Source organism: Microtus ochrogaster, chromosome 15 (assembly GCF_000317375.1).
Source record: "Microtus ochrogaster isolate Prairie Vole_2 chromosome 15, MicOch1.0, whole genome shotgun sequence".
Taxonomy (NCBI): domain Eukaryota; kingdom Metazoa; phylum Chordata; class Mammalia; order Rodentia; family Cricetidae; genus Microtus; species Microtus ochrogaster.
The window spans coordinates 27225557-27241459 of NC_022017.1; the positions used below are offsets into that span (position 1 = coordinate 27225557).

The 15903-nt window shown below is 53.8% G+C and overlaps 1 protein-coding gene across 3 annotated transcripts in view; it reads right to left on the minus strand.

Moving 5' to 3' along the window:
* Window positions 1-892: 892 nt before the first annotated feature.
* The window catches only part of Mpped1 (metallophosphoesterase domain containing 1), a 77930-nt gene continuing 62919 nt past the window's right edge, over window positions 893-15903 (minus strand). For all 3 annotated transcript variants that reach the window (XM_026782787.1, XM_013348894.2, XM_026782788.1), the window contains exons 5-7: window positions 7594-7709; window positions 5109-5222; window positions 893-3134 (exon numbers count right to left, since the gene is read on the minus strand). In XM_026782787.1, the coding sequence (XP_026638588.1) occupies window positions 3016-3134; window positions 5109-5222; window positions 7594-7709 (349 nt within the window). In that variant the 3' untranslated portion in view covers window positions 893-3015. The remainder of the gene's footprint in view (window positions 3135-5108; window positions 5223-7593; window positions 7710-15903) is intronic.

Consider the following 15903-nt stretch of genomic DNA (forward strand, 5'->3'; position numbering starts at 1 on the left):
GATATGGGTTATATAGGATGAGTGGAAGAATGGATAACTTGATGGGTGGATGGATGGATGGATGGATGGATGAATGGATGGATATGGATGGATACCCTGGGGGTCAGGTAAAGTAATAGTTTCATCAGTAGTGTATGATCCAAATGAGTGTGGATAGATAGCTTGGCTGATGCATAGATAGATGAATAATTCTGTGGATGGAGAGATGTTAGCTGGATGGATGAATGGATGGATGGGTGGATGGTGGATGGATGGATGGATGGGTGGATAGATAGATGAATGGATGGATGGTGAATGGGTGGATGGATGGATGGATGGATGGATGAATAGATGGATGGATGGTAGATGGATGGATGGATGGGTGGATGGATGGTGAATGGGTGAATGGATGGATGGATGGATGGATAGATGGATGGATGGTAGATGGATGGAGAGCTTGCTGGGTAAGTAGATGAATGGACATACGAAAGTATGAGCCAGTGGGTGAGTGAGGATATGGAAAGATGAATAGCTAGATAGCGGATGTGTATAAATGGTAGAAATTTGTAGCCAGGAGAGACTCAGACTGGGGTGCCACCCACCCATCATTCCATCCATCCATCCATCCTTTTGTCTGCCTAGGGCTGGTTGGCCATATCACCTTAGAACAAGCCAGCGCTTGGGACACACCACGTGCTTCATTTAGGAGCTCAGACATTCAGTCAAGCACAGCCCTGCCGTGACACCACTTCTGCAGCCTCTGCACACACAGAAGGTGAGGGTCATCACCAACACACAGGGGTATCTTTAGCCTCTAGAACTCGGGGTTCTTCCTCCTTCTGCCCCCTCATGACCCAGGGACACCCACAGAAAGAGCAGTCAGGCGGACTCGGCTTTTTCTTTTTACAAAGACTTTATTGTCTGACATGCTTGACAAAAAAATTACAGCCACAATCAAGTTATGCCAAAATGATTGAGGAGCAGGCCGCCATCTTTCAAATCTTGAGGACTTCCAATGAATTTTCCCTTAAAGATAGCTGCCTCCACAGCTTTTCTTCTCCACATAAAAATATGCCATATTCTGAAGATGCCCTAGGAAAAACCTTTGTTTAAAAGTTTATAGTTCTTGGTCCACATAGAAACTGTAGAGATGAGACAGCACACGGGAGGTGCGTTTCCTCTGCCCCAAATATGCCATGCATCTGAGGCACAGAGAAGAGGCCTTGTAAATGTCCCCACACACCAAGAACCACTTGGCCCAAGCGGGATTCCTGCAGCCCTGTGGCCGGTGAGGCACTCCTGTCCTGGCACCACAGGCTTCCTGGGAATGCAGCCCCACCCACAGAGAGCCATCACATGAGCCTGGCTCATTCATTTGCAGGAAAAGAATTGGAAATGGGTCTCACATGATGATGGGGTACCAGGCTTGAAGCTCAGAATTCCATAGGGTCTAAGGGGCTCTCCATCGAGAATGAACGCGAGCCAGTTTTGAACAGGACCCTTTAAAATGAAAGTCTTGGCACACGCCTTGCCTTGTGGAGAGAACTCTGGTGGTGACAGTGAGGGCTGGGAGACCAGAGATGAGGTCCTAATCTCGTTGCTGCCCACTTTGTGCTGTACATCCTCAGGGGAGTGACCTCGTCTCTCTGGCCTCAGTGGCCTCTTCTCTATAACAGGGCAAAAGTACCCACCTACCTTGCAGAAATGATCATAGATAAACCAACATTATACTGAATGAAAGGTACCAGGATAGCTGGTCTCCAAGGCTGGGGCCAGGCCAAGGAAGTGAGGCCTTTGTGTCAGATGCATGACACAGAAGGTGTAAAACAGCAAGGGTCAGGACAAATAATAATTATTTTTGTGACGTGTTACTAAGAATCAGAATAAGTGCAAAAATAGTCCACAGAGAACAAATATCAGCATTTTAAATAATGACAACTTCTGACCCTGCCTGCTCCTGCCCCAGGGCCTGCTGGCTCTGTCCCCTGCAGATGGGCTCACCCAGGCCTAACCCAAGAAAGGTTGCAACCCCAGGTGGCCTTGCCATCAGTGCCCAGGGCTGCTCTGTCACGGCGCCACCTCCTGGTAACTGGTGGTACTGACAAGCCCAGCAAACAATCCTCTGAAGGGGAAATCACATCAAGAAATGAAGCCCATTGTGGACACGAACAGAACCGGGTTAGGAGTGGAGGGGTGTGTGCGCCACACAGATTGGACATGTATATGGCCAGGCACAGGGGATCAGCCCGCAGAACCCCCTTGGATGTTGTGATCTACAGAGTTATGTGGTCCCAGGGGGCCCAAGATGGCCTCACTGTTATTGAGGAGTCAGCCAGAAGAACCACCCAGAAGGACCAAGCCCCCCAGATCCAGGCTCTAAGCAGAAGCTAGGGACACCCATCCACTGTCCACGTCGGCAGCAGGGTCCTAAGGAAGAAGAGAGACTAAGCCAAGCCAATGGCTGTAGGCCTGGCCAGGGGCTGTCGGAATTCCTGAGATGTCCCTGAACACTCCGAGATCCCTGCACACAAGGAGCAGGCCTATCTATTTTCCTCCAGCCAGGGGAGGGCTGTGTGTGCCCAGGCCATACCCCCCAACTGTGGGGCTCGCAGCCACGGAGATGCACTTGTTTATAGCAGGACATGTGTATAAAAACTTCCCAGAACTCATCCAAGGGCAGTGGCTCCTCAGAGCAGGAGGGTACTGATCGAGTGTGGTGACACTTCTGTCATTTCCCCAACCAGAGAGGGCTGTGAGCCTGTGAGGCCCTGCGATGAAGGACAGACGGACACACAGAAAACAGAAGTGAGCACGGTGCCCCGATGGGGCTGCTCAAGGCCCCAGCAGTGGGTGGCAGAAGGCTGACAGTCAAAGGCGGTTTCTTTTATCCCAAGGATTCTACTCATTGCTGGCTGGTCCCATGGCCAGATGGACCGTCTGGGCTGTTCTGCATGGGAGGAGGCAGGTTAGGGGATCCAGGCTCTCAGTCAGATACACGGAGCTGACATGGGCAGGCAGAGCTGGAGTGGGGAGCAGTCAGGAGTTCCGGGGTGTTGGGAGGTCAATGACTATGGGAGGGTTAACAGGCTGATAGTTCACAGTGCATACGGATGCATTCACATAGGTGGTGGTCCCGTCTGCCATGACACCATAGCCTGGAAAGGAAGCACACTCTTGTGAGGCCAGAATCTGGAGCTTTCTAGTGGCTGTGGCAGCTACATGTATTCTTCTACCATGGGCAGGACATGTGTGGGGCAAGCTACTCAAATCTTCTCTGTTAAATGAAAATGATACTAAGAGGGTGGTTCTGAGCCTGCCAGGGGGACCAGCTGAGGTCACCACCCAAATGCAGTGCTTAGGGCAACGCATGTCACAGGAATAGTCACTGTCATCATTCTCATGTCATCTTCCTAGCCACCAGCATCATCACCATGGTGTCCTAGGCATGCTCCCTGTGTCCACTGCTATCAGATGTGATCAGGAATAGTCACCTGATTTCCACAGTCTCCAGTATCCCCATAGCATCAGATATGATCAGGTGTGTTCAGATGCTGTGTCCATAGGCTACATCACTGTATCAGCATCATAGCTACCATTCCCATCCCATCGCTGTCATCACCCATGACCACCAGCATTAGCGTCACCAACATCAGCAGCTACATTATCTTCAACATCACCATCTTTCTCACCATCCCTGCCATTGCCATCATTACCACGACATCCTCATCTCGTGACCAGCAACATCACCAGTGCCGTTATCATCAACACCACTGCCATCTTTGTCACCATGGCGTCATCATCCCCATACCCATCCATCATCAGCACTGTCACCTAGGCTACATCACTACCATCTTTGTTGCTGTCCCCGACACTGCCATTATCACCATGGCATCAGCGTTTGCACCCTGAGTGTTCTCCTCCTCTTCAGCCCTAATCCTTCTCCATACCGCTGCTACCACCCCGTGTCCACTGTCATTGACACCATCACTATCATCACCCTCACTGTTATAATTTTCATACTGCTATCACCATCGCCAACACCCCCATTATTGCCAGCACTGCCCTGTCATGACATCACCATCCTTGCTGTCTTCAGTGTCCCTGCCACCAGCATCTTTGTCACCACTGAGCCTCAGCCTCACATTACCACAGTCACCACTGCCATGTTCCCATCTTCCAATCGCATGCCCTCCCCCACCACCTCTGCTTGCTGAGGTCCCTTCTGGCTCAGACTGTCGTCACACCAGAAGGGACACGCTCTCTCCCTTTCTTGTCTGGAGCGCCATTTTGCCTCTACACATATGTAGGGGTATGGTTTGGGCCCCAGGCAACCTTACATATGTTGGCCCTGCATGCACACAAGAGGGTCCAAGAAGACTACCAGCATGATAATCTCAGGCAGGGTTCATGAGCTGCCCTACGAGCTCTTATGTTCTACCTTTGGCTGCCTGGCTGCTGCCTGGCAATCAGGGAGCTTCTCCAGGGACCAGTGTGCTCTGCTATCTTGACTTCCAAGGACACTGCAGAGATGCTCAGGAAATTGTTAAGAGTTTGTTTACTTCCAAGTTAGAAAACTATTAGATGTGGACAGTGTGAAGGCCCAGGAGCCCTGGTCCCACCACAGCCAGGGTCAGCGACCAGTCAACCCTTCTTCTGGGACAAGCCTTGTCAGTCCCTATCCCAACTGAAGCAGCCACATGGTTCCTGTCAGATGGGGCTGTGAGGCCTGCTGGTCCCTGTCTGAAAACAACAGCAGGAGTGTGGGGAGGGGGACCAGCAGGGTTACATCAGTAGTTGAGCTTAGGCTCCAGGACTAATGCCTGAGGACTAAGCTGGTGTGCGGGGATGGGCTATGCGGGCAGTGTGGGTAGTTAGGACTGTGAGCCACCTGCCCACAGGGTGGCCATCCCTGCCACTCCAGTGAGTTCGCCTTCTGCTAGTCAGCATGTCCACACTAACCAAGGCAGCAAGCGTGTAAGGCAGTCTATTCATGGGCCACAGAAGCAGGCTGCCTCCTGCAGAAGTCAGCGAGGAAGCTAGTGAGGAGGACTTGAGGAAGACAAGAAACCCCTCAGAAGAGCCGGCTAGAAGCACCCCAGTGGGGGTTCCCTCTCCATCTGCCGACTCACCTTCATGAATGTGACCAAAGACATGCAGCCGTGGCTGGACTCGCCTCTGGACTGTGTTGAGCAGCTCCACGCAGCCCACACGCTGCATCTTCTTGGGGACCCAGTCTAGAAAGCCTGTGCGGGGAGACAATGAGGTCACCGATGGAGACAGCGGGCATCTGTTAGTGCAAACTGGGTGGCACCTGGAGTCCTATGCTACAGCCCCGGAAGAGCTGCTTTCTCAGAACCCTGCCTCTGCCCCTAGAGAGAAGCCTAGTCACGAGGCAGCTCCTGGAGGCTCAACTTCCCTTCGTGGGCAGGGCTGTGCTAAGAGGTTCCTTCACAAGAGCCAAGGGGAGGCCAGGTACCTGGGCCCAGGTGCACGTCACCACTACAGATCTCAGCCCATGACTGTTCCTGCAGCTCCAAGGGTTATGTGTAGCCACCCATTGCAGAGAAGAGCAAACTGAGTCTGTGGTACCCCAGTGGCTGGAAGCAGAGTGGAGCCTCCATAGCCTCAGAGGGAGATTTCCAATATAAAAATGTCCTCTACAAAACCCCACAGAAGCTGCAGCACGGCTCTGTTGGTAGACCGCTTGACTATCAGGAAGGGACTCTGGGTACTCATAGACATGACGGCGCATGGCTCTGATTCCAGCCCAGGGGAGGTGGAGGTGGAAATATGAGTTCAAGGTCATCCTCGGCTACATAAAAACTGCCAGGCCAGCCTGGGATACATGAGATGGGGGAAGGGGTGCACAGAAGCATGAGCTAGTTTCCTTGGCTGAGGCACACTCTCATGGTGCCCGCTGTGTCTGTTGGCCGCCAGCCTCCCGGAGCCGCCCCATATGGTGGTGGCTTATTATCCTCACATGGCTACACAAACGAAGAATAATTGATGCCTCGAGTGAGCAGTCAGGTTTCTGTCGGCCCCTCTCTGTTTGGGTGGGTGAGACATGCTATAGAGCTGCCAGCAAGGGCTGGAGAGCTTCAACTCAGTGCACCCAGCAAGCCTCGCTGGAAGAGACAGAGCACAGCCCAGGAGAGGAGAGAAGGGGAGGAGAGAGTGAAGACCCAGCAGAGAGGGAGGGAGGGAATGAAGGGGGACAGACACGGCACTGGGTGATGGGGTGGCCTGGGATCCGCGGTAGAGCCAGGATTGGCAGCGGCTTGGGATCCGCGGTAGAGTTAGGGTCTGCGGCTCCTGGACCTTGCACAGACAGGTTCATATCCCCATGTCTTGGCTTCATCCAGCTGTCAGAAGTGCTGCCCTTGGAACTGGAATCATGTAGGCCCATCTTTATGTGGCACTGTGGGCTGACAGGGCTGGGGGTGGGAGTCTCTAACTGTAGTCACCCAATTGCCCTGGCAACTACAATCGGAAAGGAAGTGCTTTAGAACCGGCTGGGACACCTAGTGCATGGGCATTCCCAAAACAGGCATGCAGTGTGCTTTGTGACTAGGGCAGGGCATCTGGAGAGAGGAAGCCAAAGGATGGAATTCTGGATGGATGGATGGATGGATGGATGGATGGATGGATGGATGGATGGATGGATGGATGGGCAGACGGACGGACGGACGGACGGACGGACAGACAGACAGGCAGGTGGGAGAGTGTATGGATAGGTAGATGAATGATTGACAGCTGGACAGATGAATAAATGATAGGGGGTGGATGGATGATGGGAGATAAAGATTGAGGATGGGTAATTATGGGCGGCTGAATGGAGGAAGGATGATGAATGGATGAATTAAAATTGATGGATGATGGATGGATGGATGATTGATGGATGGGCGGGTGGATGATGGATGGATGATGGATGAATGGATGGATGGATGGATGGATAGATGGAAAAAGATGAATGGGTAGACAGATAAATCAAGAGTGGAAGGGGAAGAAGAGGAGGAAATCTGGAAGGAGGGAAGAAAAGGAAGCAGAGGAAGGAAGGGGAGGAGAACAGGAAATAGAGAGGATGAGGGGTGGAGGACCACTGAACCCACACAACTCAGATGAAACTGAGGAAGGACTTGGCCCATGGCCTGGAGGCCCTTGGCAGAGAGAGGCACAACCTGGTCAGCAGCTTGTTGTGCTCTTCCCATAGAGGCCTGGGCTTCAGGTGTCCTCCCCTGAAAATGGAGGAGCAGCTGCCTAGGACTGGAGGGCAGTGAGGAGCCAGGGTGGTCAACACAAGGTACAAGCCTGGAGGAGCGACAGCATCATCAGAGAAAAGAGCTGGGGGCGAGTTAGATGGACAGGAGAAGGGACTGGTGGGGACCAGGCAGGAAGCCAGGGGGTCCGGGAAGTGGCGGCAGGTGAGCAACAGGCTCAGAGTTAGGGTACAGCAGCCAGGAGCAACATCAGGAGGTGGCATTTGGCTGGGTGAGGGTGGCACCCCAGCAAGTCAGACCTAGTTGACCAACCCAGGGCTCCTTTGGGCACAGCCTGGCACCAAACACTCCATCCTCCAGGACCCCGTCCAGCCTGGGCAAGTAAACCAGCGCTTACCCAGTGGTGGTCCGTGAGTTATGAGGATATCGACACCTTCCGGGATGAGATTCCACTTTTCCAGCAGCGCTTGCCCTCGCGGGAGGTTGAATCCCCAGCCATAGAACCAGGGCTGCCTAGGAGAGAAGAGGGGCACTTTAGGGAGGGTCTCAAGGATGGCACAGTCAGAGAGAAGGGTACAAGGCCAAGCAGCCATGGCGACCAGCTGCCGTCAGTGCAGCCAGACCGGGGTGAGGCGGACTCCAGGAACAGCAGCCAAGCAGTACAGACAGCCCCTTAATTTGCCAACCAGCACACACCACGAGCTGGGTAAGGCCAGGCATTGCCCCCATGGTCCCTTGTGTGCCCAAAGTTGCCACCTGAATCCTACCCTTGGCCAACATGGCTGACATCAATGGCTGTGAACCCACTGATGGCCTACACTGTTGGCAGCCACCAACATGACTACTTAGGACTTCCAGAGGTTCCATAGAACCCCATGTAAGAACTCCGAATCCTATCCTCGTAGGCTCTGAGCTGTAGGACTGAGGTCTCTGCGTGTTTCCCAGAGGAAGGGAAGGTACCTGGGTGACACAGGGCCTGTGGAGCTGTCACTCTGAGACCTAGGACTGCTTTTCTCAACATCAAGCCTGTAGTGCTGGCCCCGGGCGTGTGAAGGAGGGGTGGCCACTCTGGATCATATGGGGGAGTCCAAAGGTCCTTTTTCTATGTCAGACACCAGCCCTGGAGGCAGATAAATGCTGGTGAATGGAGCTGAGGGCCCTCTGGTCACTGTGGTCAGGACACTGTGATCCTGTCACTGTGATCTGACTACTGTGGTCAGGACACTTTGATCCTGTCACTGTGATTTGGTCACTGTGGTCAGGACACTGTGGTCTTGTCACTGTAGTCAGGACACAGAGCAGACTTGGTACCATGTCATAGCCAGCACCTCAAAGCTGAGGCTGGCTCCTTGTCACACAGACCTCCAGCAAAGCTTGCTAAAGACAGTCAGCACACACCAGCTACCACCACCCAGCCCTGACTCCTAAGTCGCAGGCATCTGTGGCTATGCCTGATTCCTCTGCCTAGTGGAGCAGGCTCCTGAGCCTCCAGTGGAAGAGGTGGCCCTGTCCCTGGGCTGGGGACCATGATTCTCACCTCAGGTAGATAAGAGGTGAACCAGGGATCAAGGCCCAGGTACAGAATGGCCATCTAACCCACAGGATCCCCGCACATGAGAAGTGTCCACCAGGGGACAGTGGTTGGACTGGGATTGGCCACTGGAAGAGCAGCACAGGCAGAGGTGACCCTGTCAGATGCCTCCTCCCTCAGACATGCTGACTCAGACCTGCTCCTGCCCATCTGCAGAAAGCTAAGTGTTCTTCTGAAAGAAAACGACACACATACACACGCTACTTACACACAGCTTCAAGGGGACCCTGGGGTCAAACTGACTGAGGTCAGGATAGTCCACCACTTGCCACCGATGTGACTTGAACAAGGGGTGAGTTTTAAGAAAATGAGATTGACCACAAGTGGTAAACACCTGACTCCTCCAGAGCTCAGTGTCTGGAGTTCTCTGTTTAATGGAGGTGGCACTGTCTGCTCAATAATGAGAACTCAGTGCCCTGCCATGGTACCACCATCTTCACCCCCTCCGTCACCATCACCTCCACGATCTCTATCACCTCCATCACTACCTTCATCACCTCCACCATCCAGTCCGCACATCCACAGTCACCATCCCTGTCACCACCATCACCTCCACCATAGCCATGACCATCATCACTTTCACCATCCCTATCACTTTGACCATCTCAGGTACCACTTCCATCTGTATACCACCTCCACCATCACCATGGTCACCACCATCACCTCCATACAACCATCACCATTATTATCTCTGCCTCCACCACCATGACCTTCATCACTGTTCATCAATAAAACCACTATTACTATCATCACCACCAGTATCACGATCCCTATCACCTCCACTACCACCATCATCACCATCACACCCATCACCATGGACCACTCCTAAAAGCCGCCCACAAAGTCTGGGTGTAAGGTTTTATGTAGGGGAGGGTTTTTCAAATTGCGTTTTCAATGGCTAGGAACATCACTTCTAAAGAGGAAGCAGGATAGGAGAGCTCAGAGAACCTGAGAGCAGAAAGGAAACTTCAGCTGATAAGAGTTATTGTTGACCGCCCATCCCCAAGTCACACACCGTGGTAACAAGGTAAGGGTCCTTTTCTGCCGTGTCCCTGGTTGGTGCTGGCAGCCCCCTCTCTACGGACTCCAACGGCTATGCAATTTCTGAATCACCATCTAGGATTCTCGGAACTGCAGCTGAAGGGGCGAGGTGGGGATCAGAAAGACCACGGCAGCCTGGAAATCACTGAGCATCCTGCCAACACACAGGACGGGGAACAATGTGTGACTACCTGCTGTCTTCCCAACACAGGCTTCACTTTTCAAAACGCTAATCAAATATTTATACATCAGGACAAAGCCCTATCAGTGTGGAGAAGAGGCACCTGTTAGTGTTGGCGCTCCTGAGCCACTGCAGGGGTAGCTCTTAGAAACACGGGAGGTAGCCCATGGATGCCGGAAGCCAGCCCAGGCCACCCTGCCTGCCAGCTTTTCCTCACCCAGCACCACAGAGCCTTACTCTGGAGGGAAGATTGGACAGACTCTCTCATGAGGATGCCCAGAGGAGCCGTTCCACACCCCAGGACCACACAGCACTCATGGCAGAGCCTGTGGTGAATCAAATCCCGCAGGGTATCTAACCCCAAACTGTTCCACTTCCTCTCCCGACCTGTTCTCTGCCTCTCCTTCCCTCAATATCTTACCCCACCCAGCTGTGGGCCATGAGACTCCCCACTCCCATCCCCAAAGCACAGGTGAGCTTCTGCCTTGCTCCCGGCCAGGGGCAGCAGTCAGCAAGGACCTCAGCTCTTGGAAGTCGGGAGGCTGTTTGCCCCCTCCGACAGGTTGGGATGCCATCCAAGCAAGGTCATACTGACTCTGCCCTGGACGGGCCCTTCACCTCTCCCAGGCTTAACCCCAAGGGTGGCTACTGTTTCCTGCTAAGTGCAACGCAGAGGAAGAGAGGCTAACAAGGGTATGGCTGGACACCGCAGGGGGATGTGTGCACACAGGCAATGCCCCAGATGCCATTGCCTACCATTAGCACTGAAGAGCAGAGGGAGGCAGAGCCTGAAGATATTTCTGAGGCTTTTCCCGGGGTGGTGGGCAGTCCTGGGTGGCTTGGCTATAGTCAGCAAGGTCTAAGCAGACTCCAAGGGCCTCACTAAGGCCTTTGGGTCACCATGGCCTGGACACAGCAACCAACAGTTACTGCTGACCCAGGAGACAAAAGAGGAACCATCTTCAGTGTGAAGTCTGCACTGGAGCCTCCTGGGGTGCTGTTTGGGGTGCACTGACCCTTTGTATCCAGGGAAGCCTAGCGCTCTGAATAGCCACAGTGACCAGCTCTCCATATGGCTTTCTGGCATTTCCCAAGAAGGCTACACCCATCCTGCCCTGGCCCTCACTGCCATTCAACTTTAGAATACCATCTATGAACGCTCAAGCCAGGATATTAGGGTGCCCAGGAGTCCCTGCACCAGCTTCTACCCCAACCCAACACATGGGCCTGGCACCACCTCCACCTGCCACTGGCCTCACCATCCAAGGCTCCTCGTGGCTACAGAGAGTGGCCCATCAGAATTCCGACTGAGCCGAAGGCAGCTTTATGTCCTGAATCCCTGTCTTTCTGTTCTAAAGTAACCATTGGAATAATTTTCTTACAGAATGATAGTTGCCATGACAACCAGAGCAAATTTTCCTTTTCTGAAACAGATGTCTCATTTAGTTGAAAATTAGAATGTGAGCAAACCCATGGGAAAAATTAATTCAAACTTTAACAGAGCGCTGAATACAACGTAATCTCTCCGAGGTTAACCCCTTAACAGCTTTTCTGTGAGCTTCTGCTAACCTTCAGATCAAGCCTAATTAGGCCTGCTTAGCCAATATAAATGACCTCCTTGTGGCCAATCATTACGGGGTCCCCCTGAAGCGTGAGGTTCGGTTCCCTGAGAGCTGATGAGGCTGCCGACACTCAGCAAGCAGCTGAAGCAGAGCCTGTCCAGCCCCAGTTTCCGCTTCCTAGGATCAGGCATTCAGCCCCAGAGTGAGCATGGTCCCTAGGGCTCAGCTGGGGCAGAGTGACCCCTGGCTGAACCCATTTCCTGAGCCTAGCCTGTAGACAGTGGAGACCCCAGGTGCTCCTGAACTCAGAGGGAGCATCCACAGAGGGGTAACTCAGGGGTCTCTCAGTCTTCCTGCCTATGGGGGAGGCATCTGCCACCCTGGCTACCACAGACACAGAAGCTGGGGTGCAGAGCCATACCTAAGGGACACAGTCCATAGCCAGGCTCCCTCTTCCAACCCCAAATGATAAAACGCCACCCTTCTAAGCTATCACCCTGCACGTTTAGTTGCCCAGTTAGCAACTGGGGTGGAACTGCTGGAGGTCCTCCTTCATGCACAAGGGACTGTTGGCGCGGAGAACGCAAGTGGCGTGGCGTACCTGAGGATGTCCAGGAGCAGAAAGGACTGGGGTCAGGATCCCACACACCTGTATCCCATGCCCAAGCCTATGGTGGATGCAAAGAACCCCCTGGGGTGGGCAGGCACCAGCTCCCTCTTCTACAGGAGCTTCCTGCCTGAGCAGCTCCCACAGGCTGCCTGAAGCCTTCAGCCCCACTGAAAAAAAAGAGGAGCCCGAGTTCCTCACAGATTCCCTGGGACTCCTCCAGATCCCTCCACAGCTCCCCGCTGCCTCCAGGACAGTCCTCGTGGCACACAGGGCCCTTGAGCTGCCCCGGGTTGACTCAGACAATCCAGCTCAGGTCCCCACGAAGTTCCCACAACAGCCTTGACTGCGATCTCTGCTCTGTATGTGACCATGCCTGTACCTATCCCTAGACATCGTCTTCAGCTGTCCCCACAACCGAGGTCCTTCCTAACGTCTCATATTCATAAGGCCCAACTCAAAGGCCATCTCGTCCAGAAGTGTCCCCTCACCCCCCCTCCTTAGGCACTGGATCCCCATCCCTACCTTGATGGTCTGGACCAGCGCAGGTCCAGTGTCCCTTACACCTGGCAGAGGGCAGGGCCAGGGTGGCCCTAGGGGAGGTGTGTCCAAGGCGAGCATGAATGGAAACTGGAACAGGCCAGCAGGTGTTCTGCCTGACTGCAGACACCAAAGATTTGCATACTAGCACCCTCCCCATGCCCTCCCTCTGCACCCTCCCCTGCACCCCCCACTGCACCCTGACTGCAGACACCAAAGATTTGCATACTAGCACCCTCCCCATGCCCTCCCTCTGCACCCTCCCCTGCACCCTTCCCTCTGTACTTCTCCTCTGCACTCTCCTAGTGGGAGCCCTGCCCTAGGCTGGCCAGTCAAGCTCCAAAATGACAACAATGCCTGCCACCTGCTGAGCTCTCTGCTGCCTGCCCCCTCTCAAGGGCCTACCTAGGTGGCAGTGTGTTGCCCATTTCACAGGGCAGAACCTGGCCCCAGTGACATCACCTGCATTCTGATTCTTGGAAAGCTTGACTGCCAGGAATCCTCACTACCTCCACCGTGGACTCGGGTACAGAGGGCTGGCCTCCTGGAGGCCGTCCTCAGACACCACAGTAGCCCTTTGCAGGAGACCTGCCCCGGGCTTGCTAATTCTCATTCCCTCCTCTTGAGGCTTAACTGGCCCCGGGTCACCCTTAGCACCCCAGCTAGGCTGTACCCTCTTTGCAGCAGAGAAAACTGAGGCTCAGAAAAAACAGGGATAGGAATATAGCTCCCAAGCCCAGAATCTAGACTGCACAGAGGGGACATCGCCTCCTACTCTGGGAGACACTTAAGTCGGCTGCCCCCTCTATATCCCTGGGTGCTGGCATGCTGAGGCCAGAGGCTGAGGGAAGTGGACAGGTTGTAGCCAGATGCCTGAGGCTGCTGAGAGTAGGCAGCGCCCAGATGTCTGTCATGCATGCACCTGCTGGGGCCACAACCACAGCCAGCAAGTCAGCAGCAGAGACTGTGGAACTGCAGAGTGGGTCCCTTGTCATTCCTAATTAATTTCCCCCACCCTTCCCATATGCAGAATTGCTCATCTTTTGTTTTGCTGGGACTCTGTGCAGAGGTGGCAGATGATCGTCTCAGACGGCAATCTTGAGTGGGAGAGTGAGCAGGCGCACAGCAGCCTGCTCAAGAGGACAGGCAACAGTGAAGCAGTGGTTCAGGAAGAGAGACAGAGATAAGGATAGGAAAAGGGAAAAGGAGTGTGTGTGTGTGTGTGTGTGTGTGTGTGTGTGTGTGTGTGTGTCTTTGAGAGTGCATTCTTATCAACAATACCAGTTTAAATGTAATTGTGTGCCCATCTGCACCTCCCTAGTCTACCTGTGCACATACATACATAGATCGTGAGTGTGCCTGTGTGCACGTGTGTGTGTCCTTGAGAGTGCACTCCTATCAAGCACACCAATTTGAATGCGTGTGTCACTGTGTGCGTATTTGCACATCCCTAGCCCAGCTGTGCATGTGGACACATGAGTATGTTTGTGTGCGCATGTGGGTGTGCAAGCATGTATATAGATCATGAATGTGTGTGCAGGCTTATTTGTTTATTGAATATATTACATCCATGTATTGAATGTGCACATGTGCACAATCAGCTCAGTAGGGTACAGAAGCCGAGGATTCTCTTCCCCTGTCTCAGATACTGTCATAGACACAGCGTGCCAGGTCTGGAATGCTCAGTACCAGTAAGAGGAGACAGAAGAGGAGAGAAACAGTGGCCCCACTCACAGGGTCTCTCGGGGCCTGAGCTGTGTCTGGTGCTGCCGGCCCCCGTGTGGCTAGCGCAGGTTGCCTTTGTTTTTCTGCGGAGAACCTAAGCCTAGCCAGTCATATAGACAGTTCCCTGAACAGACAGGTGGCTTATGACTGACTGTGGGCTGCAGACAATGACAGACATTACTGAGGCGGCCTCGCTGTTCACCCCCATGGCTCAGTGCTCAGCAGCTGCCTCACCTCTCTTAGGTAGGCTAAGACTCAGCCATAGGAGGGCAGAGATGCGTGAGCAGAAGCCCAGCCTTCTGCTATCCACAGGGGCCACCAGAGGGCAGGCCAGTGTCGGGGGAAGTCTACCCACTCCAGCACCAGCTGAGGCTGTCACCCTGCCTGAGCAGACCGACCCACACACCTGCCTCCTACCAGGGCTGAGATCACAGGCCAGTCCCTCAGTGTCTCTGCACATCCCCAGCTTGCTCGTGACACAAGATGGCATAGTCCTGTCTGTTCATTCAGGACAAAGATCAAACAGAACAGTTCTAGGGAAGCCACCAAGTATCAGCTTGGGTACAATGAAGGCTATAACCTCAAGCTAATACCACCCAAAGATGCAAGACCCTCCAAGACAGATGCTGTGTAGGACTTCATGGGAACAGTCCTTAACATCAGTAGGACAGCAAGAAGCTGCCGAGCCAGGGAAGGGGAGAGAACAGGTGTGTGACGTACCTTCTTCAAGTTAGGCCCTCAGTGCTTCAGTAAATGAGCAGACCACAAAGCCCGCATACAGTGCATACCCTGATACAGTGCCGGATTTCTACCCAGAGCCCAGAGCTCCAGCAATGGTCCCCAGCCCACAGTCAGGATGTCCCAAGCCAAGACACCAGCATAAGTACCTGCTTATGCTGGGCACACTCCCAGACTGAGGTAGGCAAGCTCCTCTGAGGGGCAACACCCTAAATTGTGCATCACACAGGCTGTGCTCCTCCCCTGGCGAAAGACATTCACGTAGCACCTCACTGTGGCCATCCTGAGGGCACCACGCTTCCCTCCCTGGACCAGCTCCCCTTGATCCTTGTGGAACCTTTCTTTGTGGCAAGTCACCTTGCTTCCTGAGTCTCGGTGCCTTCTGTAAAATGAGGGAGAGGTGGAGACCCCACTAATTGTCTTGGGGATTATGCTAAGACAGACACACACCTGTCACATCAGCAGGCTTCCCCGAGCACCATCACAGGCAGACACAGTTCCCAGGCTGTTCCGCTCCTGCCCCAGGCTGTGCAGCAGGCCTGCTTAACTGAGCAAAGCAGGAGACTGGGGATAAAGGATAACATGAGCGCCCACCCCAGGCCTGCCCACGGAGACCAGGAGGGCCTGCCCACGGAGACCACTAGGGCCTGCCCACGGAGACCACTAGGGCCTGCCCACGGAGACCACTAGGGCCTGCCCACGGAGACCACTAGGGCCTGCCC